Source organism: Muntiacus reevesi, chromosome 3, assembly GCF_963930625.1.
Source record: "Muntiacus reevesi chromosome 3, mMunRee1.1, whole genome shotgun sequence".
In the NCBI taxonomy this organism is placed as follows: domain Eukaryota; kingdom Metazoa; phylum Chordata; class Mammalia; order Artiodactyla; family Cervidae; genus Muntiacus; species Muntiacus reevesi.
Window position 1 is genome coordinate 2,032,501 of NC_089251.1, and position 25,609 is coordinate 2,058,109.

The 25,609-nt window shown below is 60.7% G+C and overlaps 1 protein-coding gene across 4 annotated transcripts in view; it reads left to right on the forward strand.

Annotated features, from left to right (window-relative positions):
• Nucleotides 1–25,609, forward strand: part of VAV2 (vav guanine nucleotide exchange factor 2) — a 320,676-nt gene that overhangs the window by 175,180 nt on the left and 119,887 nt on the right. For all 4 annotated transcript variants that reach the window (XM_065928065.1, XM_065928061.1, XM_065928062.1 and 1 more), the window contains exon 2: nt 2,167–2,283. In XM_065928065.1, coding sequence (XP_065784137.1) covers nt 2,167–2,283 — 117 coding nt within the window. The remainder of the gene's footprint in view (nt 1–2,166; nt 2,284–25,609) is intronic.

Here is a 25,609-nt window from a genome sequence, read left to right on the forward strand (position 1 = left end):
CAGACACACACACAGACACACACACAGACACACACAGACACACACACAGACACACACAGACACACACACAGACACACACAGACACACACAGACACACACAGACACACACACAGATACACACACAGACACACACAGACACACACACAGACACACACAGCCACACACACAGATACACACACAGACACACACAGACACACACACAGACACACACAGACACACACAGACACACAGATACACACACAGACACACACAGACACACACACAGACACACACAGATACACACACAGACACACACAGATACACACACAGACACACACAGACACACACAGACACACACAGACACACACAGATACACACACAGACACACACAGACACACACAGACACACACAGATACACACACAGCCACACACAGATACACACACAGACACACACAGACACACACAGATACACACACAGACACACACAGACACACACAGACACACACAGATACACACAGATACACACACAGACACACACACAGACACACACAGACACACACAGATACACACAGACACACACAGACACACACACAGATACACACACAGACACACACAGACACACACAGACACACAGTGAAATACACATAAATACACTACTGCACGTGGATTAACACAGAGATACACACACGGAAAGACACAGATGCACTTTGATGCACACAGGTAAGCAGACACACACCATCACACAGATACACACACATACACACCCGCAGATAGACACTGATAAACACAGATAAACACATAGATACTTGTACACACGCAGACCAACACACCCAGTTCCCCGACACACAGGGAATAATTAACATACCACGAGCACGTGAGCTGGTGATGTCTCTGACCAGTGACCAGCCCAGCCGGGATGGAGGAGTGGCCCCACGTGGAGGCTGCTCCGGGCCCGGGGTGATGCCCGCTGGGGGCGGGTGGGCGGGAAGATCCGTGTCTGCTGGGCTCCGCGTGTCCCCTGGGAGTTCTGCGTGCAGCTGGGTTGATGCTGTCCCTGCCATACCTTTTGATTCTGGCCTGGCCTTCATCTACCTCTGTCTGTCTGTTCAAGTTTCCGGTCAGCAGACCTGCATCTCTGCAGGTCTCTTGAAGTTGAGCTGTTGTGCCCTTGGAAGTGAAAGTCGCTCAGTCGTGTCCGACTGTTTTCAACTCCATGGACTATATACAGTCCTTTGAATTCTCCAGTCCAGAATACTGAAGTGGGTAGCCTTTGCATTCTCCAGGGGATCTTCCCGACCCAGAGATCCGACCCAGGGATCGAACCCAGGTCTCCCGCATTGCACGAAGATTCTTTACCAGCTGAGCTGTGTCCCTTAGAGGCTGTTACGATGGGGTTGATGGGTCTGCAGCCCTGGCTTGGTGTTCAGCTGTGTGCACCGTGGTCCCGACCTGTGGGCACCACGCGAGGTGGACTCGTGGGGGTCTGATGACTCCGCTCTGTGCCATCGGGGCAGGTCATTAACTCCGCCAGGCGCGTCCTGCTAGGGAACCAGGCCTCGGGAGCCCTGGTCCAGCGGCAGGGACTGGACAGGATCCGAACCCAGGGCCCTGTGACTCTGAGGTCTGCGCTCCAGGCCGCCTCGCCGGCTGCCCCCATCTTTCCCGGCTCCCTCTCCACGGGGACTGGAAGCCCATGACCCTGTTCGGCCGCCCACCCCCGCCTCCTGTTCCGGCTGTGCTGCCCATGGTGGGCTGGGAGCGCAGATGCCGGGTTCCTGGGTGGAAGAGGCGCCGGAGGCTGCTCTGGGGTTTGACGCTGGGCTCCGTGCTCCCCCCTTCCGTGTGCCCTGCGCTGCTCCAGGGCTCCGCCTGGCTTCCGTGGGCCTTTGTCACGTGCAGAGCAACAGAGCTGTGTCTGTGCCGGGGAAGGCAGTGTGCATGTGCATGTGTGTGTGCGCATGTGTGTGTGCACACGTGTGTGTGCGTGCTCCGTGCCCGCTGACTGAACGCCAGTCTGTTTTGTCCCAACCGTGATCGTCTTGAGTTGGGACGTGTGGCTCCCCAGACGGGGGTATGGCCACGGCGTCTGCTCTGAGCTGGGTGGCGCTGGGAGGCAGGGTTTGCTGCTGTTGGTATTACTGCCCCGCAGACCGTGCAGCTTGAGTGACGTTCCCTTTTCTCCTCTAGTTCCTGTGTTTGAAGAACATCCGCACCTTCCTGAAAGTCTGCCATGACAAGTTTGGACTCAGGAACAGCGAGCTGTTTGACCCCTTCGACCTCTTCGATGTCCGAGACTTCGGGAAGGTGAGTGGCCTCTTTCTGGAGCGGGCCCGACCCCTCTGAGCGAAGCCACGTGGGCGGGCGCAGGCCGGGCTGTGTTACAACCCGAGGAGGTGCTTCGGGGGCTGGGGCTGTGGGACGGCCCCTCCCGCCTTCTCAGGCTGTTCAGAGTGAAGTCAGGGCATCGTGATCCCAGGAGGGTGGAGGGAAAGCTGGCCTGGATGAGTCCAGACCCGGGGTGCAGCCCTGCCCCGGCTTTTCTAGTTGAGCGACCCTGGGCGTCTGCTTCCTGCCTGAATCTCCCACCCTCTCTGGGCGAGCAGGCACCCGCTCGTGGGGTGGACCCAGACGGGCAGGCCCCGCGCTTGCTGCGGTGTGCGGAGAAGGGAGCTGCCGCCTCGGCCTCACCAGAGACAAGTGGGCTGAGCGGCTCCCAGCAGGATCGGGCGGGGACAGGTGATCATGTGAACTCCTCGTCCCTGGAGGCGATGCGCTAGGTCCATGGCAGAGAACTCGGGAAACCTCCCTGCTTTCTCAGCAGGTGTCCCTGGCCGCTGTTGGGCAGAGTCCACGGCCGGGCGGGGGTGCAGGGCGCCGTGGCTCCTGGTGAGCCTGGGTCCACAGTGTCCTTGCGGGGCGTCACGTTCCACCTGGAAGCCAACAGTTCCCGGGTCCCTCCTTTTAAAAGATGGAGTCAGGACGTGATACCTTGCTGGTGGATCGGGGGCTGGGGCTGGAGTCAGACCTGGCTCCGTGCCGCGCTCTGGCGTAGCTGTCCCCGAGTCCCCGCCAGGTCTTGGGGGGCCCTCCCCTCTGCGGTCAGTGCTGGCTTTGTGAAACAGGCACTTCCCGGGCTACCCGGAGACGAGCTTTCACCTGCTTACGGGAAGTTATCAGACGATATTTATTGCCTGCTTTATCTGAGGGCCATTATCAGGGACCTGGTGTTTGAGGAAGTGTTCTGTGAACACATGATTTATGAAACGCAGGGGGAATTTTGTATTTGCGAATGCTGAGAAGTCAGTTCCAAGAGGAGCCCTCATTTGAGGTGCTATAAAGTGTCAAATTAGCATCGATCACTAGGACCTTCCCATAAGCCACCTGGGCCTGACAGTCCTCCTCTTCGCTTCTGAGAGTCTATAGACGTGATTCGGGGACCAGCTGTGTCCGCACCAACGCTCAGGGGTCTCTCCTCCTCTCTTGAGTGACTCTCCCACGTCCCTCTGGCTGCGAGGCGTTATCCTAGGACTCTGAGGCTTCCTGGCTTCCCTCTGCTGGGGCTGGAGCCCGTGCCAGCGCCCTTCCCATCAGCGAGCTTCTCAGCTTCCGCAGAGTTGCTTTTAAGTGGATTAGAACCTCTTTCCTGTTTTTACTTCTTGTGACCAGCAGTGCCCTGGGCAGGGGAGAAGCCAGTGGCTCTGGACTTTGGGGGAGGCCTTCAGAACACACACACATACACTTTTTTACAAATACTCACACACACAACTGGTGTTTAAAACAATTGTATAGGAAAACAGGATAAACCCTGGCCAAACCCCTTCCTTGGCCAGCGGTGAAGGCAGTGTCCGGCCTGTGTGCCGTGATGTAAAGGTGGACATAAATTTGGATTAAATTCTCGTCCCGTGATCTGCCAGCTATGGCCAAGCACTTGGAAAGGGGGTGCCCCTCGTGGTTGTCAGCGGTCCCTGCGGATGATTTGAGCCCCAGGGGGATATGCTTGCTGCCTGCAAAGGGGGCCAGCCACGCTGGGAAGCTGCGAGTGGGCAGTGGGTTTGGGCTCTGAGTCAGGGCGTGAAGCTGGGGGTAGACTGGGGGAGCCGCGGGGCCTTGGCTCAGCCTCGCCTCCTGCAGGGAGGCTCCGGGGAGGGCAGAGCTGCCCTGACTCTGCCCCTGCTTTTCATGTCGAGTCAGATGGATCTGCTTCAAAATCTGGTTCCACATAGGGGCCGCTGACCTCGGCAGACGGCACGGCGACCGTGACCTGCCTCGGCTGGCCGAGGACCAGGTGGGTCAGGGGGCCCGCCCCGTGCTGCTGGCCCGCAGTAGGTGCTCATTAAACGGCGATGCTGTCCCCTGAGCCCACCCCCCGCCCCCAGGTCCAGTGGACGTGAAACTAGTGCAGCGCAGGTGGGCGGCGGCCTCCCCGTCTCAGCTCTCCTGCGTCGTTTGATTCACGCCGCCTTCCGGAGCCCAGCCCGGCCCTCCTGCTGGCCTTGCCCATCTGGCTGAGCTTCCGTGTCCTGCCCTCCTCCCTCCCTGCTTTGTTTTCTGAGCGCAGTGAAGCTGTGATCAAGCACCCTGAGATGGGTTGGACGTGGGGCCAGCCGAGGCTGGGGCGCTGAGACGGGTGTCTCTCCACGCAGGGGCCACTGACCAGAGCGCGCTCTGCTGGGCTCGTCCCCGCTGATGTCAGGGGACGGGACCCCCTGGAAAGCATACACAGGCCGGGCTCTGGCTCCGCACCGCCGCCTGCCCGGCTCCAGGTCACTGACACGGGGACTGAAGCCGCCCCGGGCAGCCGGGCAGGGCAGCCGTGGACGGGCGGCAGAGCCGGGGCTCCGGCCTGCGGGACGAGGCACAGGGGCAGCCAGGCGCTCACTCAGGTGTGGCTTCCCGGGCCGGCCTGGGGGGGCATCCTGAGGGTTGGCAGGCGGTGCTGCGCACAGAGAGAGCGGCCGCTCATGGGGGCCCCACGGCCGGTTGGCCTTTTGCCTTTGGGGAGCTCTGCCCCGTGGGGCTGCCCGCTCAGCGCAGGTGGGCCTATGGCGCTCGGAGGTGTCAGACCACTAAGGTGTGATGGCGACTCTGCCCTCGCTGCTGGCCCGGTCCCTGCCGGCCGGACCTGCCTGGAGCCCCTGTTGAGAGTGACGCTGAAGTCGGTCCCCGGACACGGGGCAAGGGCGTGGGGTCAGCTGTGGTCTCCCGTTGTCAGGGGGCAGGGATTCGAGGGGCACTGTTCCTTCCTCAGCTTGCCTGGTCGTCCTCCGCCAACGTCCTAGGATTCAGGAGAGGAAAGGATCCTTATGGTGTGGCTGGCTCGTCAGTCTCACGCTGCTTTAGAATTGTCCAGATTTTTTTTTTTTTGCCGTTATTTAGAAGGTTTGTAAAGCGTTCATGTCCTGTCTGGGTTCTGGGTATCGTTCTTTTCCTAAGCAGCTGCCTCTCCTTCCCAAGTCTCCCAGCATTGTTGGGAGCTGTGCCTTGAGAAGGGAGCGTGCACGCGTGTTCGGTCGTGTCGGAGTCTCTGCAGCCCCGAGGACTGCAGCCCCCCAGGCTCCTCTGTCCACGGAGCGTTCCAGGGCAAGAATGCTGGAGTGGGCTGCCATTTCCCACTCCAGGTTGGGAAGGGAAAAGGCATTCATTCCTTGGTTCCTCTATTCATTTCTTGGTTCCACTCCTCTATTAAACATTCAATAAGCCCCCAAGAATTTTTTTAATTCTTTTATTTCTTGATCGAAGGATAATTGCTTTTATTTTTTTTAATTTATTTTTTAATCGAAGGATAATTGCTTTACAGAATTTTGTTGTTTTCTGTCAAACCTCAACGTGAATCAGCCATAGGTATATATATATCCCCTCTCTCACCCCCAAGAATTTATTAAACACTTACTATGCTCGAGATAGGATGGAAAGATTTGCATGACCTTTGCCCTCTGAGGGTCCCCCACATTAGCTGCTGTGCAGTTCATGGTGAAAGGAAGAGTGGGCAGGTGAAGGCTCTAAGCTGTCCCCCTGGAACTGCCTGGGGCTGGCCCACGGCACAGTCGTGACCACCCTGGGGCCCGTCTTCTGGACGTGAGTGTGGGGCGGGTCACTCAGGACTTGGCTGCGGCAGAAGCCCCCGTCGTCGGGGGTGATCACCCCTCCCCAGCAAACCGCCTTGCGGAGTCTGGCTGATTCGCGGGCGTTCTTCCTGTTTCCAGAACCAGCGGGGCCCTGGGCTTCCCCTTCCCACCTTCCCTTTTGGGCGGGTGTGGAGAGGAGCTGATGCTTTGGGGTGTATGATGTTCCAGAAAGTGTTTCCCTGACCCCAGGCTGGCAGAGCTCTCTCTGCTGCCCAGCCCGGGAGAGACCCTTGGCAAATGCCTCAGCGGGACGGCAGGCAGGTGGGCCCCAGAGACCCTCGAGGCCTCCGGGAGCCCCGGGCGCAGCAGCCCGCCCTCTCTGGAGCATGGTGATCAACGGCGGCGGCCGGGGTGCTTCCTGTGGGTTAGGTCAGACTTCCTGTGGATCTTCCCATGGATCGGGTCCTCCTGTGGATCCTGTGGCTCGGAGTCCGCGTTACTTGGACTCTGAGGTTTCCTTTCTGCAGAGCAGAGCGGGGACAGGATGGCCCAGAGCACGGCCCTGTCGTGGACTCAGCCAGGAAGTGAATGTCCAGGTTCTGCTGTTTTTGTTAGCAGCTTGGTCCTCTTCTTGCTCACCCACCCAGCAAGCTCAGCAGGAGCAGGATCCAGAAAGCTGGTTCTGGACCTTTGTTTTTTTGGCTCCATCCCTGCTATTTCCCCAGGGGTCACATTAGACATATTAGGTTTCTGCTCACACCCATCCTGTCGGCCAAGATTTGAGCTAAGAAGCAAGCCGAGGGCCTGAGCTGGGAGCCGGCCTGCTGCCGAGCCTGGGCCCCGCTCCTGCCCCAACTGTGTGCGCGTCCTTCTCGGGTGTCCCCCTGTGTCCTGTCCTGGGCGTCTGGCCGGTGCGCCGGGCCTGGGAAGGGAGGGCACGGGGGAAGGCCGCGTGGGTGGCCCGTGCAGGTGGTGTCTTCACGAGACGTCTCCCTGTGGGAGCGGGCTGGTGGTTTTGGACGGAGGGCCCTGGTGAGGTCGTATGTTTTCTGCGGCTTCCTTCTGATGTTTCGGCCCGGAGCCGCGGATGACTGTCGCCGCAGAATGCCTGCCTCGTCTCCTCGCTGTGAGCTGGGCTTCCATCACCTTCCCGCCCGGCCCCCCGACGCTGGCGCTCGGCGACCCCCTTTGCAGACCAGGAGGCGGTGGCTCCGAGGGTCAGCGGCCCCTCTGGGCCGCACAGCTGACTGTGTCCCCGGCCTGGGAGTTTGCTGGTTCCACAGCCTCTCTGCCCTCACTCCCCTGGCCACACGGCCTCCCGAGGCGGGTGGTGAAGCTGTGGCTTCGCCAACGCAGTGCTCGGTCCTGGCCTTGCCGCCGGGGTCGGTCCAGCCTCAGCCGGTGACCGAGACTGCTGACTTTCTGGGACTTAATTTCCTCATCTGGAAAATGGGTTCAATCTTGCCAGTTCTCCCTGTGATTGGATCCCCGTGGGCGCTGTTATAGGAGGCTCTCCGAGGGGGCTGGAACCCGGTGGTCACTGAAGCAGACGTAGTTTGCATCGTCGTTTTCATTATAGTCCTTTGCGGACAGCCACCGCTGGCACGTTCACTTGCACTGTGAAGCCGGGGGTGGAAGTGAGAAAGCCTTCCAGGAGGTGAGTCTGCCCCCTGGGTGGGCAGGAGGCAGGGAGGGGGGCCGGGGCTTCTCCTGAGTGGCCTGGGAGCGGGGGACGGACCCCGGCCTTCAGGAGACAGCGGGCAGCCCCGGGCTGAGGCGGGCCTGGTTGCCCTGCCCGGGACCTGCTCCTGCCTTCCTGCCTGGCGCACTCACTGTCTCGCTGGCTTTCCCGCAGTCTGACCCTTGGCCCATGAGGCTCTCCCTGCAGCCACAGGGCCGCCGCCCTCGCCTCCCTGGGGCCTGCCTGCCAATCGCTGCTGTTTAAGACGGCGGGGGTGGGGGGGGTGCCTCCTCCGCCCTGCGCTGCCCACCATCCGGCAATTTCCGTCCTTACCGGGGCTGCAGCCACTGCCCCTGGCTGGACCACGAGCGTCCTGACTGTGCGGACTTTTGTGTTCTGCTTACTGAGGTCTCCGGGTGCCGAGAGCCTCGCCTGGCACGTGGGGCACCCGTGCGTCTTTGCGAGACTCGGTGGGTCTTATCAGAGGAGCCAGGGAGCTGTGGGTGGGGCCAGGGTCACGGTGGGACACCTCCCCAAAGGCCCGGGCGCCAGGTCAGGGCCCCCAGACTGGCCCAAGTGGCCCCGCGGGGGTCTTCTCCGGGGTGCGGCCCGCCTCGGGGCCCCGATTCCAGTCTAGTCTGACTCAGCTTCCCTGCCTGCCCCCAGCCCTGGGTCCTGCAGCCTTGCCGGGTCAGCCCGGCTCACTTTAGCCGGCCCCCCACCCCCTGTTTTGGGAAGAAGGTCTGTGAGGCTGAGTCTTATCGTTTGAGCTAAGAGCAGAGCACAGTCTGTAATAAACGGGTTTAATTCTCCTATTTATTATTCATTGAAGTATTTTGCTAGACTCAGAAACTTCTGATGCGGTTGAACCTGGGCCTGAGCAAGGCTGGGGGTGGACGATGGGCCCCTCATTGAATTAGCCCATGAGGTAGGGGGCCCAGCGGTCCCCCCAGGGGCCGGCCTCGCGGGGAGCCCGCCCACCCCCCCTCCTGCCGCGGGGTCGCCCACGTGTTGGACCCCGTGCGATGTGTGCCGGGATCTTTGCCTTCAGGAGCGCCTGCCAACCTCAGGGACCTCGGGGTGAGGAAGGGAGCTGAGGCCTAGATGGGAGATGCGTCTACTTGTGTCTGGTGGAGCTGGGGGTCGTTCGGGGGGAGGCCAGGAAGGCAGCATGGAAGGGAGCCAGCGAGGAGGCCGGGGGGGCGGTGATGTGGAAGCCGGGAGGCAGAGGGGAGGCCAGAAGGGTGGTGAGGAGGCCGGGAGGGTGATGAGGAGGCCGGGAGGGTGGTGAGGAGGCATGGAGGGTGATGAGGAGGCCGGGAGGCAGAGGGGAGGCCGGGAGGCAGAGGGGAGGCAGGGAGGCAGAGGGGAGACCGGGAGGGTGGTGAGGAGGCCGGGAGGGTGGTGAGGAGGCCAGGAGGCAGAGGGGAGGCCAGGAGGGTGGTGAGGAGGCTGGGAGGGTGGTGAGGAGGCATGGAGGGTGATGAGGAGGCCGGGAGGCAGAGGGGAGGCCGGGAGGGTGGTGAGGAGACTGGGAGCAGGGTGGAGGCCGGCAGGGCTGTCTGGGTAGAGGCCACAAAGAGGCCTCAGTCAGGATGGGGGTGGAGGAGGGGCTAACTCTCAGCTCTTTAAAGGACACGGGCAGTGAATTCCCTCCCGCTGTGGATTTTAAGCCATCTTCCCTGGGGACCAGGATGAGGCAGCAGGCAGGGCCCTGCTGAACCAGAGCGAGTCCACTTTTCTGTTTCCTGCTTCCTCTTGCCTGACACTTTGCTTGTGGACGGTGATCTGAAGAGGTTCGGAGCGTGGTTTGAAAGCACTGTGACAGGGAGGAACCCACTTCCCCGGATCGGGGTTTGGGGAGGGTGGCGGCTGGCTGGCGCTGTGGCCTCACGGGCTGCCTGAGGGGCCCGGAGGCGGGGCAGGCTGGTCGCGGTGTCCCGGGCGTGGGAGGAACGGGCCCTTCCCCAGCATCACAGCCCCTCCGCCTGCCCGCTGGTCAGCGCCGCTGCTCCGGCTGGGCCCGAGGTCACCCGCTGCCCCAGCCCGGCCGCCCTGGCTGCTGTCTGTGTGGCAGAGGTGCCCTGTCCCACCCTTCCTCTCTGCCTGGACAGTCTTGTCAGCAGCCTGCCCTCCCCCTCTTCTGTCCTCCGGGCGTGGCAGCGCCTGGAACATGCTGTCCCCCCCGGAGCCCGGGGCAGGCATCACCTTCCCATCCCAGTGCCTTCCCCTGAGCCCGCCTACACAGCGGCCTAGCACCCACAGCCCATGGGGGCTGGCATGTGAGAGGACCCATTCTGCTCTGCCAGACGCCCCCAGCTGTTACTGCCATGACCCCTTCTCTTGCCCTGGCCCCTCCTGCAAATATACACTACCCCCCACTGTCCTCCAGCCTTCTTGAGAGTGCAGATGCTTCTGGAAGCCAGGTGAGAGTGGACCAGCTGCGTGACTTCAGGGGCTTGGGACAGAGTGTGACGCTGGGGCGTGGGCTTTGCCCACAAGTCGCCTCGCCTCTGGGGGCTGCAGTTTTCCCATCTGTAAACTGGGTCTGCATTCAGGTCGGCCTCAGCTGCTGGAGGAAGATCTGAGACATATGGGGGCCGGTCTCTGTGTGTGCGTCCCTCGCACGGCTCCCGGGGGCGGGCCCAAACAGAGTGGGTGCCGGTGGCCTTGGCAGCAGGCAGGGGCATGTACATCCTGGCTGCCTGGAGCGCCAGCCTCACCCTCTGCCCTGCCTTTGGGATCGAGATACCGATTCCTTGTGGATGAACGTAGGTCCTGGGCTCCACCCAGGGAAGGAGCAGGGAGCCTTGGGGTGCCCACCCAACATCCAGTCTCTGCGCCCGGGACTCCCTAACGTTCCTTCCTCCGTGTGCCGAACGTGGCTGCTCCGAGCTCACCCCGGGCCTGTCTGCCGCTGGATGCCAGGCTGCACTGAGCTCATTTGCACCCCGTCCTGGTGTTGCCGGGGACGTTCTGGCCTCCTCAGCACGCCCTCGCTGCTAATTACTTATTAACATGCAGTCGCAGTGGCGCGGGTGCGGCCTCGGGCTCTGCGGAGCCGGTGCGGGCCGGCTGGTCGAAGCTTTCTGAGCTTTTGCTCGAGACCATTTCCTCCTTTTCCTGTGGGTTGTCATTTTGGGACGTTTTTAGCCCATCCACTTTTGGAAGAACTGACCACCAGACACGCACGTATACACCCGTTGTGCACGCACACATAGAGTCCCGTCAGCCGTGTGGATGCCGACCCCACGTTTTCTGACCGGTGGCGGGAGTGGTACCCCCACCCCCAGCCTCCCTTTCTGGACGGGAGCTTCCAGCCGGCATCGCCTCCACAGTGGAGGAGCGGGGAGGAAGTTTCGGGCTTGGGACCCGAGTCCCTGCAAGTCTGATGAGCTGTGGGCTGTTTGGACCCACCGCCGAGTGGGAGGCGGGCAGGTCTGGTGTGGGGGCCAAGAGCCTCCCTCCCGGCCTTTGTTTCGGTCCCTCTGCTCCCGACCCTGGGCGGGTCCCAGGGAGGGGCTCCTGGCCAGGGAGATGGCCGCGGGATCCGCTGTCTCCTCGCTCACTTAGGATCGACCCTGGGGAGGGGGGCACGCAGCGGGGACGCGGGGTCGAGGGTCGGCGGCGGCGTCTCGTCCAAGCCCTGCTTCGGCCACTGTGCCTCCTGCCCGTGGGCAGGCGCCTGCGTCCTCTCTGGCCTCAGTTTCCCCATCGTGAGCAGAGGGTTGGACTGGCTGGCTGTCCCCTTGGTGGAGGTTGGGGGGCCTTTCCTGTCCCCGGGGGCGTCGGGTAAGCCTCGCACATCCTCGTCTTCCGCACCCGTGACCTGTGCCCTGTGGAGCTCAGATTTTCTCAGCTCGGCCTGGTGCCGCTCGTGCGTAACGTAGGCGCTGCGTGTGGTCGCTCAATCGTGTCCGACTCTTGGCGACCCCGTGGGCTGTAGCCCGCCAGGCTCCTCTGTGCATGGGATTCTCCAGGCAAGAGTGCTGGAGTGGGTTGCCCTGCCCTCCTCCAGGGGATCTTCCTGACCCAGGGATCCAAGCAGGGTCTCCTGTATTGTAGGCAGATTCTTTACTCTCTGAGCCACCAGGGCGGCCTGAGAATACTGGAGTGGGTAGCCTATCGCTTCTCCAGGGGATCTTCCCGACTCTGGAATCGAACTGGGGTCTCCTGCATTGCAGGTTCTTTACCAGCTGAGCTACCAGGGAAGCATTGCGTGTATATGTATGTATGTGTATATACAAGTCTGTGTCCACAGTTAAATGTTAATTGCTGACTTTCTCCCTAGTGCCCCGAGACGTTGTTTCTACTGAAGCCTGACCACTTGATGTTTGCAACAAAAAAAAGACCAAGAAGGAGAGAACATCAAAATGCAAATAATTAATTGTAATAAAATGTTCTTTCGTGGCATCCTGGAAGGCCTTTCTCAAAGACTGCTGCTCCTTTCAGTGGCAGATAGCGAGGGTCTGCGGCCGGCCAGGCGCTCGGAATTCAGGGCAGCACCTCTGAGTCCCGGGGTGTGCGGCTGTGACCTTGCTGGGGGAGAGACCCCCCTGTGGTTCCGAGCCTCTGCCCGTTCCCCCAGGCCCCCAGCGGCACGGCTGCGGGTCAGCTCGTACCTCCCTTGTCCTGCCGCCTGACGTGCCGATTAGGCTGGAGCCTGGGATGTTTATTCTGCGTCGTCCTTTTTCAGTGTTGTTCTTTAAAAAAAAAGAGTCCGCTGATAGAATGAACCAACCTACCATCAAACTTACCGCCTTAACCATTTTAAAGGCTGGATTTCAGTGGCGTTCCGTGTGTTGAGTGTCGTGCAGCGTCACCGGTGTTTTGGTCCAGGCTTTCTCATGACCCCCAAAGGAAAGCCCTGTTCCGGCTCCCCCCACCCCAGCCCCTGGCACCACTCACCTCTGTTCTCTGTGTGTGCCCCGTCGTGTCTGACTCTCTGCGACCCCAGGGACTGTAGCCCGCCAGGCTCCTCTGTCCATGGGATTCTCCAGGCGAGAATGCTGGAGTGGGCTGCCATTTCCTCCTCCAGGGGATCTTCCCGACCCAGGGATTGAACCCGAGGCTCCTGTGTCTCTTGCGTTGGCAGGTGGGTTCTTTACCCACTGAGCCACCTGCGAAGCCCATTCTATCTTTATGTATTTCTCTATACTGGACATGTCATAGAAACAGAATAATACGAGATGTGGCCTTTAGAATCTGGCTTTTCTCAGCCTGCTGTGTTCAGGGTTCAGCACTAGCCTATGTCAGAATTCCATTCCTTTTCAAGGCTGAATAACACTCCATCCTATGCTTGACTGTATCTTGTTAATCCATCATCCACGGAAGAGCGTTTGGGCAGTTGCTCCCTCTTAGCTGTTGTGAGTACTGCTGCTGGCGGACCATGCGTGTGCAAAGCTTTGTTCACTTGGATTCCTGAATTCCTAACCCTGCAGCCAGCTCAGCTTCCGAGGCTCTAGGCCCCGGAAGGCTGAGGACCCTCACTGTGAAGTGAAACCCGTGGTCGGTCCCCAGAGGAGAGGCTGCCGCCCCCTGCCTGACGGCTCTGGCTGTCGCGGGGAGGGCTGGAGGAAATCAGCCCCCAGACGCACCGGTGTGGATCCAGGCTCTGGGCCTGGAGAGTGCGGGGTTTGTTTAAAATGAGACCTGTGGGTGGGGTGAAGCTGAGGCTGTTGTCAGTCAGGCTGCTGTGAACACAGCTGTGCAAACACCTGAGTTCCCGCTTTCATTTCACTCGATTCTGTACCCAGAAGTGGAATTACTGGGTCATATGGTAATTTTGTGTTTTTTGAGGCGCCACCATAATGGTGTCCACAGCTTCTGCCCAGTTTACATCCCGCCGAGAGCACACAAGGCTCCAATTTCCCCACATTCTCGGCAGCGCTTGTCACCCTGTGCGTGTGAGATAACTGACAGCCACCCTCACGGTGCGCTCTGGCCTCTCTTTGTGGTTTTGAATCGCGTTCCCTAGTGATTAGTGATTTTGGGCATCTTTTCATTTGCTTATTGGCCATCTGTGTATCTCCTTTGCAGAGATGTTCATTCAAGCCTTTTGCTCATCTTTTAATCATATTTTTGGGCTTTTTTCCCTCGTTTCATTTAACCATACATTTGGAGGACAGATGTTAGCTTTTAGGACAGGGTCTCCGTGGGAGGGGCGGCCAGATGCCACCTGCCGGCGGGCAGCCGGAGAAGTGTTCTGGGGACGTCCAGGGTCTGGCCGGTCCAGTCCGCCGCTCGCGCTGCGTCACTTGAGTTGTCGTGTCCGACCCTTTGCGACCCCGTGGACTGTAACCCACCAGGCCCCTCTGTCCATGGGATTCTCCAGGCAGGAGTAGTGGAGTGGTTGCCTTGCCCTCCTTGAGGGGATCTTCCCGACGCAGGGATCGAACCCGTGTCTCTTAGTCTCCTGCATTGGTAGTGGGGTTCTTTTCCGCCAGCGCCACCTGGGCAGCCCCCCGTCTACCTGTCACCTCTCCCCAGTTCCCCACTCATCAGAGCTTCCCAGCCCAGGGCCCTGCCTACCAGGCCGCCAGGTCACTGAGCACGTCTGCGTGCCAACACTGGGTATCAGCCTCCTTCCCTGGGTGGGCAGCCCAGACAGGTAGACCCTTCTGGGGTCACGGCAGCCACAGCACCAAGGGCAGGCGTTCCTTTCTCCCAGCTCAGCCAGGCCGGGCAGTGTGGGGCTGCCCCAGGCCTCCCGGAGGTGGGGCAGGGAAGCCTCCGGGGCTGCAAAGCAACCTGAAGCCGGACAGCACCCAGGCGCCGCGCCAGCTCGCGGTGGGCCCGTCCCGTCTCTGTGGGTTTCAGGAAGCACGCCTGTGTGCCGTTCCCTGGCCCGCTAGCCCTGCCAGCGCTGGGATGCGCTCCGGCTGCCTGCTGCCTGCCAGCGTCATTAGAACAACCCTCACGTCTACTCCTCGTGGCTTAATTTCCATGAAGAATGAACGTCCCGGCAGATGGGCTCCACTGAGATCTGTATTAATCAGCGATTGATTTCTCGTACTTGCTCGGGCCCCGGGCTTCCTTGTGGGCCACGGGGCCAGGTGGGAACGTGCGGGGCCAGCTTTGAAGTTGGAGCCGCTCCCTGGGGCAGCCCCTGGGGGTGCCGGGGGCCATGCTCAGATGAAATTGGGGTCACCAGGTGTCTGAGAGTGCAGACGCTACTTCAAGGAGGGCTAGGAATGGGTGACAATAAGTTGGGTGTGAGGTTCATTGAGAACATGAACACGGGCTGACCCGGGGTGACTTTACAGACCAGAGAGCCTAGTGGGGTGGTTGTGGTCAGTCCCAGGCACACTGCTCTGGCGAGGGCTGGACAGCTCCTGGTCACCTGGGGAAGGCTGAACCTGTGGCCTGGGCTGTGGCCGTGCTGGGCTTGACGCAGCGTGTCACCATGGTGGCCGTCCTGGGGATGGGGCGGCCATGACCTCGGCCCCGGGGATACCACGTTACGGCCGTAGCCCTGGGCTGGTCTGTGGGGCTGCAGAGACCGGGGTCAGGGAAGTGGGTCCTGGTGTAACCTGGATTCCAGACTCAGAGGCCAGGTTCCTTGGAGCGAGACCCAGCTTTCCTCCTGGACACTGAGTGGTCATTCATTCCTGCAGCGAAGACCGCCGTGTGCCTGCTGGCCGGGGGCGGGGGGTGGTGGCCAGCCTCCACTGTCCTCGATCTCCAGCTGGCGAGGCGGGGTGGGGGCAGGACCCCCCACTCCTGTGCCTGAGACTGGAGCCCGAGGGCTGGAGTCTTCAGGAGAAGCTGGGATCTGCAGCCCCAGCTTCAGGCCTCCGAGGACCTCTTGCACGTCCCCATCTTTCCTCTTAGAGTTTTGCGTTTTCAAAGGCTCCACGTATGGAACCAACGGCGATCTTTAGTTTTCCCATTTGTAATGAATCAGAGCCTAGTTGAGAGCGAGGTAGCGGGACCCCACGCGGAGGGCGCACCGGCTGGAGGTTCTGGGTTCAGGGTGATTCAGGGAACTGGGGGAGCCCAGGACTGCGGCCTTCAGGGACCCGGCTGGGCGCCTTTCACTGTGGAGCACCCAGCGGGTCATCGGTCAGCAGCCACGATGGCTGGAGGGTGTCAGCTACCCTGGGGAGGGCAGAGGGAGCTTGGAGGGGGACGGGCCGCACCCCTGGCCCGGCCAGCCCGCGGCTCCCCTGTGCAGTCTGCTGGGACGGTGGAGGACGAGCATACGGGAGGAATGGTCCCTCTGCTGGGTGAGCTGGTCTCTGGGGGGCTGCGGGCCCCGGTGTCCAGGCAGGTGGGCAGGCGGAGGGGCCACGGCGCCCCTCTTTGCCCAGCCACCTGGACTGTCCTCTTAGACTGACCCGTGGTGTGGTTCTCGGATGGTCTGGTGCCCCTTCCTCTGTGAAGCCGCCCTGGCTTGCTCCTGGAACGGCTGGCCTTGGCATCTTCCAGCCAGAACTCACCTGTTGTGCCAGTGGGGACGCTGAGGCCCTCTGTGGGTCTGAGGAGAACCCGGGCTCTCTGTCTGCTGCCCTGGAGCCCAGGCCCCGGGAGACAGAGGGCTGGGCCCATCCTCTCCCTGGGGAGGCGAGGTCCCGGCGTCTAGAGCAGGTCCCTTCACCCGTGGGGACCTGCCACTTTCCCAGCTGGGGATCCTGGCTCCTGGCAGGCGGTGGGGTCTGGCCAGAGCGGGGGGACCACACCCAGGCCTCTGTGGCCTCCCCACAGCGCCTGGCGCAGAGAGGGCAGGCAGGGTGGAGCGCACTCCGCTCCGGTGGGCCCACGGGCGCCGACTCTGGGCTCCGCTGAAGGCCCGCGGGGCGGGCGGGGCCGGGCTGCGGGGGGCGGGCACTGTTTCTTTTGCTTCCCTGAAGCAGGCTGCATCCATCTGGCTCTGGCTTCAGTGCTGTTTGCGGCTTGCATTCCTTTTTGATCTGAGACTGAAACATTTTAGCTGGTGGCAAAGATGGCTCGATGTGTTCTGTCCCTCCCAAGACCGGAGGAATGTTCAAGAAAATTCCTGGGTCCCGGTGCCTTCCCTGGCCAAGCAGGCAGCCTGTGACTCGTGGATGAGAAAGGCAGGGAGACTGGCCAGCTGTCCCGGCTGCATGGGCCCGGCGAGGCCCTGGGCTGGGAGTCTGGGCGCCTGGGTTCCAGGAACGCCTCCGGCCGATCTGCATAGCATTGGGGCAGGTCCCAGGAGGCAGTTCCGAGACCCAGCAAAGGGCTCCTGGAGCCGGGGGGTCTGATCTCAGAGCCGGGCCGGGCCCTCCACGGTGGCAAGGCTGGGGACATGGCCTCCGTTTCCCGTTTGTACCAGCTCCGCAGGTGGGCCGCGCGCCCCCGGGAGGGCTGTTGCTCTGGGCTTAGAAGGCTTTGGAGCAGCGCGCGGTGGTGGTCTTACCCTTCCGTGGGCGGTGCAGTGTGTGTGGCAACCGGGGGGCCCGAGCGGAGGGGTGGACAGGAGAGTGCTAAGTCCTGAGGGCCATGCCTGGCCAGGAGGAGAGGAGAGCCAGGAGATCTCCTGGGGCCTTGGGGCCCCCGGGGTCGAGGAGAGGGGCGGGAGGCAGGCCTGCCCGGATTTCAGTTCTGGTTCTGTGTTTATTCCCAGTGTGACCTTTGTTGTCAGTGTGGCCTCGCTGGCCTCACCCGCAGCGTGGACAGCCAGGTGCGGTCACCACGTCAGCCTGTGGACTCGGGAGGGCTGCGGGGGAGTGCCAGCCTGGTCCTGGCGTCATGGGGGCTCTTGTCTCTGGTCTGCATCCCTAGACGTTTCAGGGTCGGCACGGGGCAGGGGTTAGAAGCGTGCGCCCCTCTGAAAGAGGAGTCTTAACACGGGCAGCTTCGTGCCCCGTTTGTCTTCCTGCTGCGGTGGAGACCTGGCTCCTCTCTGCATAAAACGAGTCTCACCGAGCTGGAGGCATCTGTTCCTCTTCAGCGTTTCTAACGGTTTCCCTGTTAATTTAACTGGAGAAAAGCTCCCTGAGATGTCTTTCAAGTGGAGAAGGAGAGACGTCCTACGACTGTGGGCGCATGATTAGGAAAAGCAAATTGAATCATGTTTAATGGCGTTAGAATCTCAATCACTTTGGAAAATGGGGTTGGCGAGGCGGGGAAATGAGAGATTGCTGGCGCCCTTCGGAGGAGGCCGGGGTAGGGAGAGGGGCTCTCAGCTGGGTGAGGGCCGCGGGCAGGCGGACCTGGCGTCGCCACAGTGTGGTGTGAAGTCCCTCCTTCTGGCCGCAGCCCCTGCAAGCAGGCTGTGGAGCCGCTGCAGCCTGAACGCCGCGTGTCCCCCAGGTTCATGTGTTGAACCTCATCCCCAGTGTGATGGTACCTTGAGGGGGGGCCTTTGGAGGTGAACAGGTCATGGGGGTGACCCTGTGGGATTCGTGACCTTATAAAATGGCCCCAGAGAGCTCCCTTGCACCTCCTGCCTGGGGAGGACTCAGCAAGGAGATGCCTGCCTGGTGAGCAGGGTCCTCACCAGACACCGAGTTTGCTCGCCCCCTGACCTTGGACGTCCAGCCTCCAGAACTCCGAGAAAGAGATGCTTGGGGTTCAAGCCACCTGGCCCATGGGCTTCTGTTTCAGACCGGCCGGCCGGAGACAGGGTCCCCCCAACCTTTCCTGTCTCCAGGATTCCCTCTCTGGGGTCTTTTAGGTTCCATTCTCGGGGGCGGGGAGACAGAACCCACTCAGCCCTGTGAGGGTGCCTCACCTGGGTGACGGTCGCCACCCCCCACCCCGCAAAGCTTCAGTTTCCTCACCCATGGAAGGGGCGGTGACAGCTGCCTCCAGGGTGCTTAGGGAGTCGGTGACACCCACAGGACTGGACCCGCACCAGTCAGATCGGGGTGGCGTGATCGGAACCCCTGCGGCCCCTCTGGGCGGCGTTCACATTTTCAGCAGACAGGTATTTTGTTTCTGAGTTGCTAATGGCCCTTTGGGGATTGTGTGTTTGCAACGGACTGAAAATGATAGCTCTATCTTTGGTGTGCATAGAAAGCCCTTCTACCAAAAAAACAAACAAAAATGAATTTTCTGTTTCTCTCTTGGTAGTTCCCAGATCTCTGATAAGTCATAAAGAACGTTCAACTTGACAGTCCACCATTAGAGAATCACTCCTTTGAGTGAAGTGCCCGTTGATGTAGGGAACCTTTGTTTGTCACTGCCCCATGCTCAAGAGTCTGCAGGTCCTTCCTCGAGAATGAGATCTGATTAGGAACAGAGAGAGGACTTGGGCCCAGCGCAGGGGAGGATGGCGTGGCGGCCCTGAGGAAAGAGAGGGGCATAGTCTGGGGTATCGAGTGAGCTCTCAGGCAGGCCTGGCCCAGCCCTGGGCTGGGGGTGATGGGCTGGAGCCCGCTGGCTCTGATGGAGAGAGACTTCGGGAGTAGGTAGGAGGGAGGCCTGGGACCGAGCTGCCCCTGGCCCAGGACACCAGCAGGAGGGGCTGGAGAGTCGGGGCCGCCCCCGAGGCCCCGCCCGCTTTCCTCCTGCCCCAGGATCCACGGCGGGCTTGCCCGTTCCCCTCATCTTTCCACCCCCTCCTCTCGCCGTCCCCACAGCCCCTGAGACCCCCACTCACCCTCCCCACCGTGTTCCTGAGCGCCAGACTTCCCGCCGTGAGTCACCCGGGTTCCCATCGGGGTGAATGCACCCGTGTGCCGTGTCCACCCTCTCCCCCTACAAAGAGGGCTTTCTCCGGGGGAGGGAGACCCTCCCCATGAATCACTGTCAGCGCAGGTGAGGTGCTCGCCCGCAGTTCGTCCATTCGTCCAGCTCCTTTGTTCCGCCTCATCTGCATGAGACCAAGCATCCTCCAAGGAGTGGGTGACACCCGTGAGCGTGTTGTGGAAGACCCTCCGGCCCCCTCCCCGTGGCCTTGGCCATTTCCTGCCAGGTCTGGGGAAGGAAGATGTGCATATGTGTTGTGAATGTGTGTGTGGTGTGTGTCCGTGTGCATGTGTGTGATGTGTGTGTGGTATGCATGTGCCTGTGTATGACATGTGTGGTGTGTGTCCATGTGCCTGTGTATGACGTGTGTAGTGTGTGTCCGTGTGCATGTGTGTGATGTGTGTGTGTCCATGTGCCTGTGTATGACGTGTGTAGTGTGTGTCTGTGTGTGATGTGTGTGTGGTGTGTATATGATGTGTGCGTGGTGTGTATGTGCCTGTGTATGACGTGTGTAGTGTGTGTCCGTGTGCATGTGTATGACGTGTGTAGTGTGTGTCCGTGTGCATGTGTGTGATGTGTGTGTGGTATGTATGTGCCTGTGTATGACGTGTGTAGTGTGTGTCCGTGTGCATGTGTATGATGTGTGTGTGGTATGTATGTGCCTGTGTATGATGTGTGTAGTGTGTGTCCGTGTGCATGTGTGTGATGTGTGTGTGGTATGTATGTGCCTGTGTATGATGTGTGTGGTGTGTGTCCGTGTGCATGTGTGTGATGTGTGTGTGGTATGTATGTGAATGTGTATGGTGCATGCGCTCTGTGTCCATGTGTGTGGTGTGTGTCTGTGTGCATGTATGTGGTTACATGTGGTATGTATGTGCATGTGTATGGTGCACGCACTCCGTGTCTGCGTGTGTCCGCGTGCATGTATGTGGTTACGTGTGGTATGTATGTGCATGTGTATGGCGCATGCACTCCGTGTACGTGTGCATGTATGTGGTTACGTGTGGTATGTATGTGCATGCATAGGACACGTGTGCTCTGTGTCCTTGTGCATGTGTGTGTCCATATGCATGTGTGTGATCACATGTGCTATGTATGTGCACACGGGTTCTGCACCCTTGGTACTTCTGCGCAGCCCCTCCCTGGAGACAAGGGGCTCATCGAAGGCTCGTGTCCTCCGGCTGCCTTGCAAAGCTGCCGGGGCCCCCTGCCTGGCATTTTTTTCAAAAAGAGTTTCCTTGTTGTGATAGTTCTGCTCCTGGGGAGCGATTCACTTGGACCCGCAGGGTCCCCCAAGAATATCAGCTGGGGGTGTGTCATCAGGGAAGAAGGTTCAGGGATGGGGTGCAGTGGCTGGGCAGCCAGGGGCCCCATCCACCTTGGGAGAGTCTCCTGACATCACCAGAGCCCGAAAGGACGAGAGTAGGGGCCCTTGTCAGCACGTGAGCGCCGGGAAGGGAAGGAGACAGCATGAAGGACAGGGCGGGCCCCCCAGCAGGCCCCTTTCTCAAAACAAACACCACTCGGGGTCCTCTGCTGCCTCCAGGCTCCTCCCCCTGTGCAGCTGCCCTCGGCTTGGAGGACGTTGATGCCCGCTTGGCCCACGGCAGACGAAAAGGCGGGAGGACCAGTGACCAGTGTCACGGTCCCATTCCAGAGCCCTGGACAGGGCTCCATGGGCTGGTCTGTCGGGCTGTCTCTGTCTTTGGTGGTAGAATAGACACAGCACTTAACCACTTGAAAGTGTGCAACTCTGTGGTATTAAATTGATTCCTGGTGTGGAGCAACTGCCACCATGGTGTAGTTCCAGAACGTTCCATCCGTCACCCTGGAAGGAAACCCCACACCTGTTAGCAGCCACTCCCCTCTCCCTCCCCAGCCCCTGCAGCCGCCTCTGCTTCCAGGCTGGCAGACTCGCTGCTTCTGGACCGCCGGCATAAGTGGACTCTTACTGTGCATCGCTTCTGGGTCTGGCTTCCTGGGTTCATCCACGTTGTCCTCACCAGGACTTTATCCTTTTGTAGCTGAGGAATATCGCATTGTAGGATCTGATGATGTCCGTGATGTCCAGGGCTTGCTGGTTATCGTGAACAGAGCTGTTGTGTACACTCGTGTGCACGTGTTTGTTTGAACACCTGCTCTCGATGCCTGGGAGCAGAATTGCCAGGTTACCGGTAGTTCTGGGTCTGCCTTGCTGGGACCATGACCTTTCTGATGACGGGACAGCTCAGGGCACCTCCCAGGGTTTAGGGCCTGAGGGATTTAAGCTGAGTTGTCATTTTAGATTGGATGGTGTTTTGTTTCAAGGTTTCTGTTGGCCGGTAACTGACTTGACACGCCTGCCGCTGGAGCCAGGACATTCACGGTGCCGTGCGGCTCTGGACAGACCCCGCCGTGGGGCAGGGCTTTCTCGAGGGGACCAACTGGGGAGAGCGGCGGGCACGGCTGTGTGCTCGTCTCTGCAGGGCCCCACCTCCCGCTGCCCCCGATCTCTCCATGTGTGTGCTGAGTCGCTCAGTTGTGTCCGACTCTTACAACCCGGACTGTAGCCCGCCAGGCTCCTCTGTCCATGGCATTCTCCAGGCAAGAATAGTAGCGTGGGTAGCCATGCTTTCCTCCAGGGGATCTTCCTGACTCAGGGATCGAACCCGGGTCTCCGGCACTGCAGGCAGATTCTTTACCATCTGAGTCACCGAGGAAGCCCACGGCCGTCCCCAAATGGCAGTCTGCTGCTGCGTCTCCGTGACTGTCCAGCTGCCCCTCTGTGGCTCCTCTACGTGGTCTCTGCATCCAAGGTCCAGAAACTGAGCATGTCCTTGGGGTCGGGGCTGTCCAGCTGCTCTGCTCTGGCCCTGCTGAAGGGTTTGGGGACAGGAAGGATACCAGAGGGGTGGGGGTGGGTCCTGGGAGGTGGGGGGAAGGGGAGGCAGGAACCGACTAGTTTTCTTACTAGCATCCTACTAGCATTTCTTACTAGCATTGGGTTCTACGCATCCTTGTTCACAGCCAGCGAGCAGGGTGGGAGGTGGAGGGCTTCTTGGGCTGTCTGAACCGGCCCAGGAGCCGGGGGACACACTGTCCTGAGTCCACCTGGGGCTGGGGGTCCAAACTGGAACTCTGCTGTTCCCCACTGCCCCGCTCACACACCCACACAGTCCATCAGCAAGCTCTGGGGGCTCCTCCTCCGTGATCTGACCTGTCCACTCTCAGCGGGGCTGTTCTGCCCTCCACCCCCCACCCCGGGCCCAGGAAACAGGGGGTCATGTCTCCCGAGGGGACGGGGCGGGGTGCTGGCCTCTGGTGGGTGGAGGGGTACAGCCCGCAGCATAGAGCACCCAGCCGCGCGGGTCCGTCGGCTGACGCGAGGTGCCCTGAACTCCCTGGGTGCCACGTGCCCTGCTGGAGGCCGAGTCCCGGCTTCTCTCTCCTGTCTGTTCTCTCTGCCGCGGCCCCTGCCCCCTCCCACCGCCCGCCCCCGCCCCCGCCCGCTCTTAACGCAGCGGCCGAAGCAGAGTTTCAGATGCAGGTCTGCTGTGCCCGTCCTCTGCTCAGACCCTCTGTCGTGTCCACGCTCGCTCGGAGGAATAGCCTGGCCAGGGTCCCCACAAGGATCGGCCAGGCCCACGGCCCTGCGGTGGCTCCCCCACCCCGGTCTGCTGACCTCGGGGGCAGCTGCTCCGTCCAGCCAGCTGCACCCCCACCAGGACCGGCGTGGACGGCCCGCCCCTCACCCCTTCCAGGTCCCCGCCTCCCTGCCGGGTTCTGACCACGCCCTCCCCGCGCGCCCCGCCCATCCCCGGCCCAGTTCTGGCCACGCCCCCCGCGCCCCGCCCATTCCCGGCCCAGTTCTGGCCACGCCCTCCCCGCGCGCCCCGCCCATTCCCGGTCCAGTTCTGGCCACGCCCTCCCGCGCACCCCGCCCATTCCCGGCCCTGTTCTGGCCACGCCCTCCCCGAGCGCCCCGCCCTGTTTTCTCCGGAATGCGGATCAGCCTCTTATTAATATTCTCCCGTCGCTCTTCCGAGAGAAGGCTGGTCCCTTGAAAACAGGGGCCGTCTCCCGCTCGTCTATGAGTCTCAGAATCAGAGCGGTGCCCGGCACACAGCTCGCGCCCCGTTAACCTTTGCAGACGGACTGAGTGATCCCGCCCTCGCCCAGCCGGGGTCTCTGCACGTGGCGTCCCGGCATCCTTTCCTCCCCGCAGACGTGCGGCGTCCGTCTTGGGCCTGGGTCTTCCTGGACACAGCCGTCCATCCTCCGTGCTTGTGGGACAGACCCCTGGGTTCTGACGGCTGCAGGCAGAGTGGTTGTCCCTCGGCGATGCCTCCACCAAGGGAGGTGGGGCTGGGCCCCATGAGGGGAGCGGGGCCTTCATCCTCTCTGGAAGGCGGGGGCACAAACAAACCCTTTGACTGGCATCTGCTTCTTGCTCTGGAGCCAGGCTCTGGGGGAATGGCCAGCAGGAGCTGTTAATGCTGCATTCAGCACTGTGTGGACACCCAGGCGGGAGCTGTCTGGGACCTTCCAGAATCCCCCAGATGGCGCCATGTTTGCCGGAGGGGGCAGGACGGGGTCCGGGTGCCCAGCGTCCTTGAAGAGTTCAGAGCCTCTGTTCCCAGAGGACCCCCGCCAGGGCTGTGCCAGCCCCCACCCCCTTGCTGGTCTTGGGTGGGGGGCTCTCCGAGCAGACCTCCCCAGTGGACAGGGCTCTCTGCACCCACCTGAATGCTGACCCAGCCCCGCTGGACGGTCGGGCCCCTGCACAGCGTCTCCTCTTGAGGACGTCGTGAACGTGCCTGCACTTTGAGGAGACGTTATCAGCAGAAAAGTGTGAGGGGGACAGAACATCATCCAGGGGACGGCATGCCCCCCAGTGCTCACAGCTGTCCCTGCAGATGTGAGTGTGTGCTAAGATGCTTCAGTCATATCCGACTCTTTGGGACCCCATGGACTGCAGCCCGCCAGGCTCCTCTGTCCGAGAGATTCTCCAGGCAAGAATACTGGAGTGGGTTGCCATGCCCTCCTCCCAGGGGGAGGATCTTCCCCACCCAGGGATCGAACCTTTGTCTCCTACAGGTCCTGCTTTGGCAGGCGGGCTCTTTACCGCTAGCGCCACCTGGGTGCAGGATACAGCAGACGTGTGAGTGAGGGCCCAGAGAAAACCCTCTCTTTTACTCTATTCTCCACAAGCATGCGGGTTTTCTGCACCGGGCAGTTCTGACACTTCCTGCTGTGAGCACAGATCTTCTGGGGCACAGCCTCGTGGCCTGCCCCCGCTTCACACGCCTGTCACAGGGCAGGTTATCACTGTGCTTCTGGTCTACTGGTTATAAACCGGCGGCTCCCCCCCAGCCCTCCTCGGGCTCAGGGGTCTGCTGGAACGGCCCATAGCACTTGGGTGAGCACTTGGCCTGCTCTCACCTGTTTGTTATAAAGGATGCAGCTTGGAGCAGTCAGCTAAAGAGGTGGACAGGCAGGGATGGGGAAGGGGCAGCCTCCCTAGCTGGGAGCACCTCTCCCCCAATCCCCTGTGTGCTCACCAACCCGGAAGCCCTCCAAACCCCACAGTGGAGGGATATTAATGGAGGCTTCTTCTCGCTGGTGTGATTGATAGTTAACTCAACCTCTAGCTGCTCTCCCTTCCCGGGAGGAGGGGATATGAGGCTGAAAGTTCTGAATTTTCTTTCTTCTTTCTTTTTTTTGCCACGCCGCATAGCATATGGGATCTTAGTTCCCCAACCAGGCGTTGAACCCACATTCCTTGCATCGGAAGTGTGGTTTCTTAACCACTGGACCTCCAGGGAAGTCCTGGAAGTTCCAAGTTTCAAAGGTTTGATCTTTCTTGGTGACCAGCTCCCATCCTGAACTATCCATGAACCCACCCAGAGTCACCTCATCAGAACAAAAGATGCTTCTACAATCCAGGAAATCCCAAGGGTCTTAGAAGCTCTTTTATTAGGAACTGGGAGCAGAGACCAAATGTATATATTTCTTTTGATGGCATGGGGACAGAGGTCACGGGGGAACCACACACCCCGCAGTGTCACAGTTGTTCCGCAGATGTGCACACTGCTCCCCAGCTTTAGTGCAGAGATCTATCAGGTACAATGTCTGCTGGGAAGAGACAGGTCCCTGCAAACTTGTCTGAGCCGCCTGAATGCATTTTCTCTAGGCAGTGATGCAGATCGTGGCTCTCAAGTGTCAGCGGGTGCTGGAGCGTTAAAGC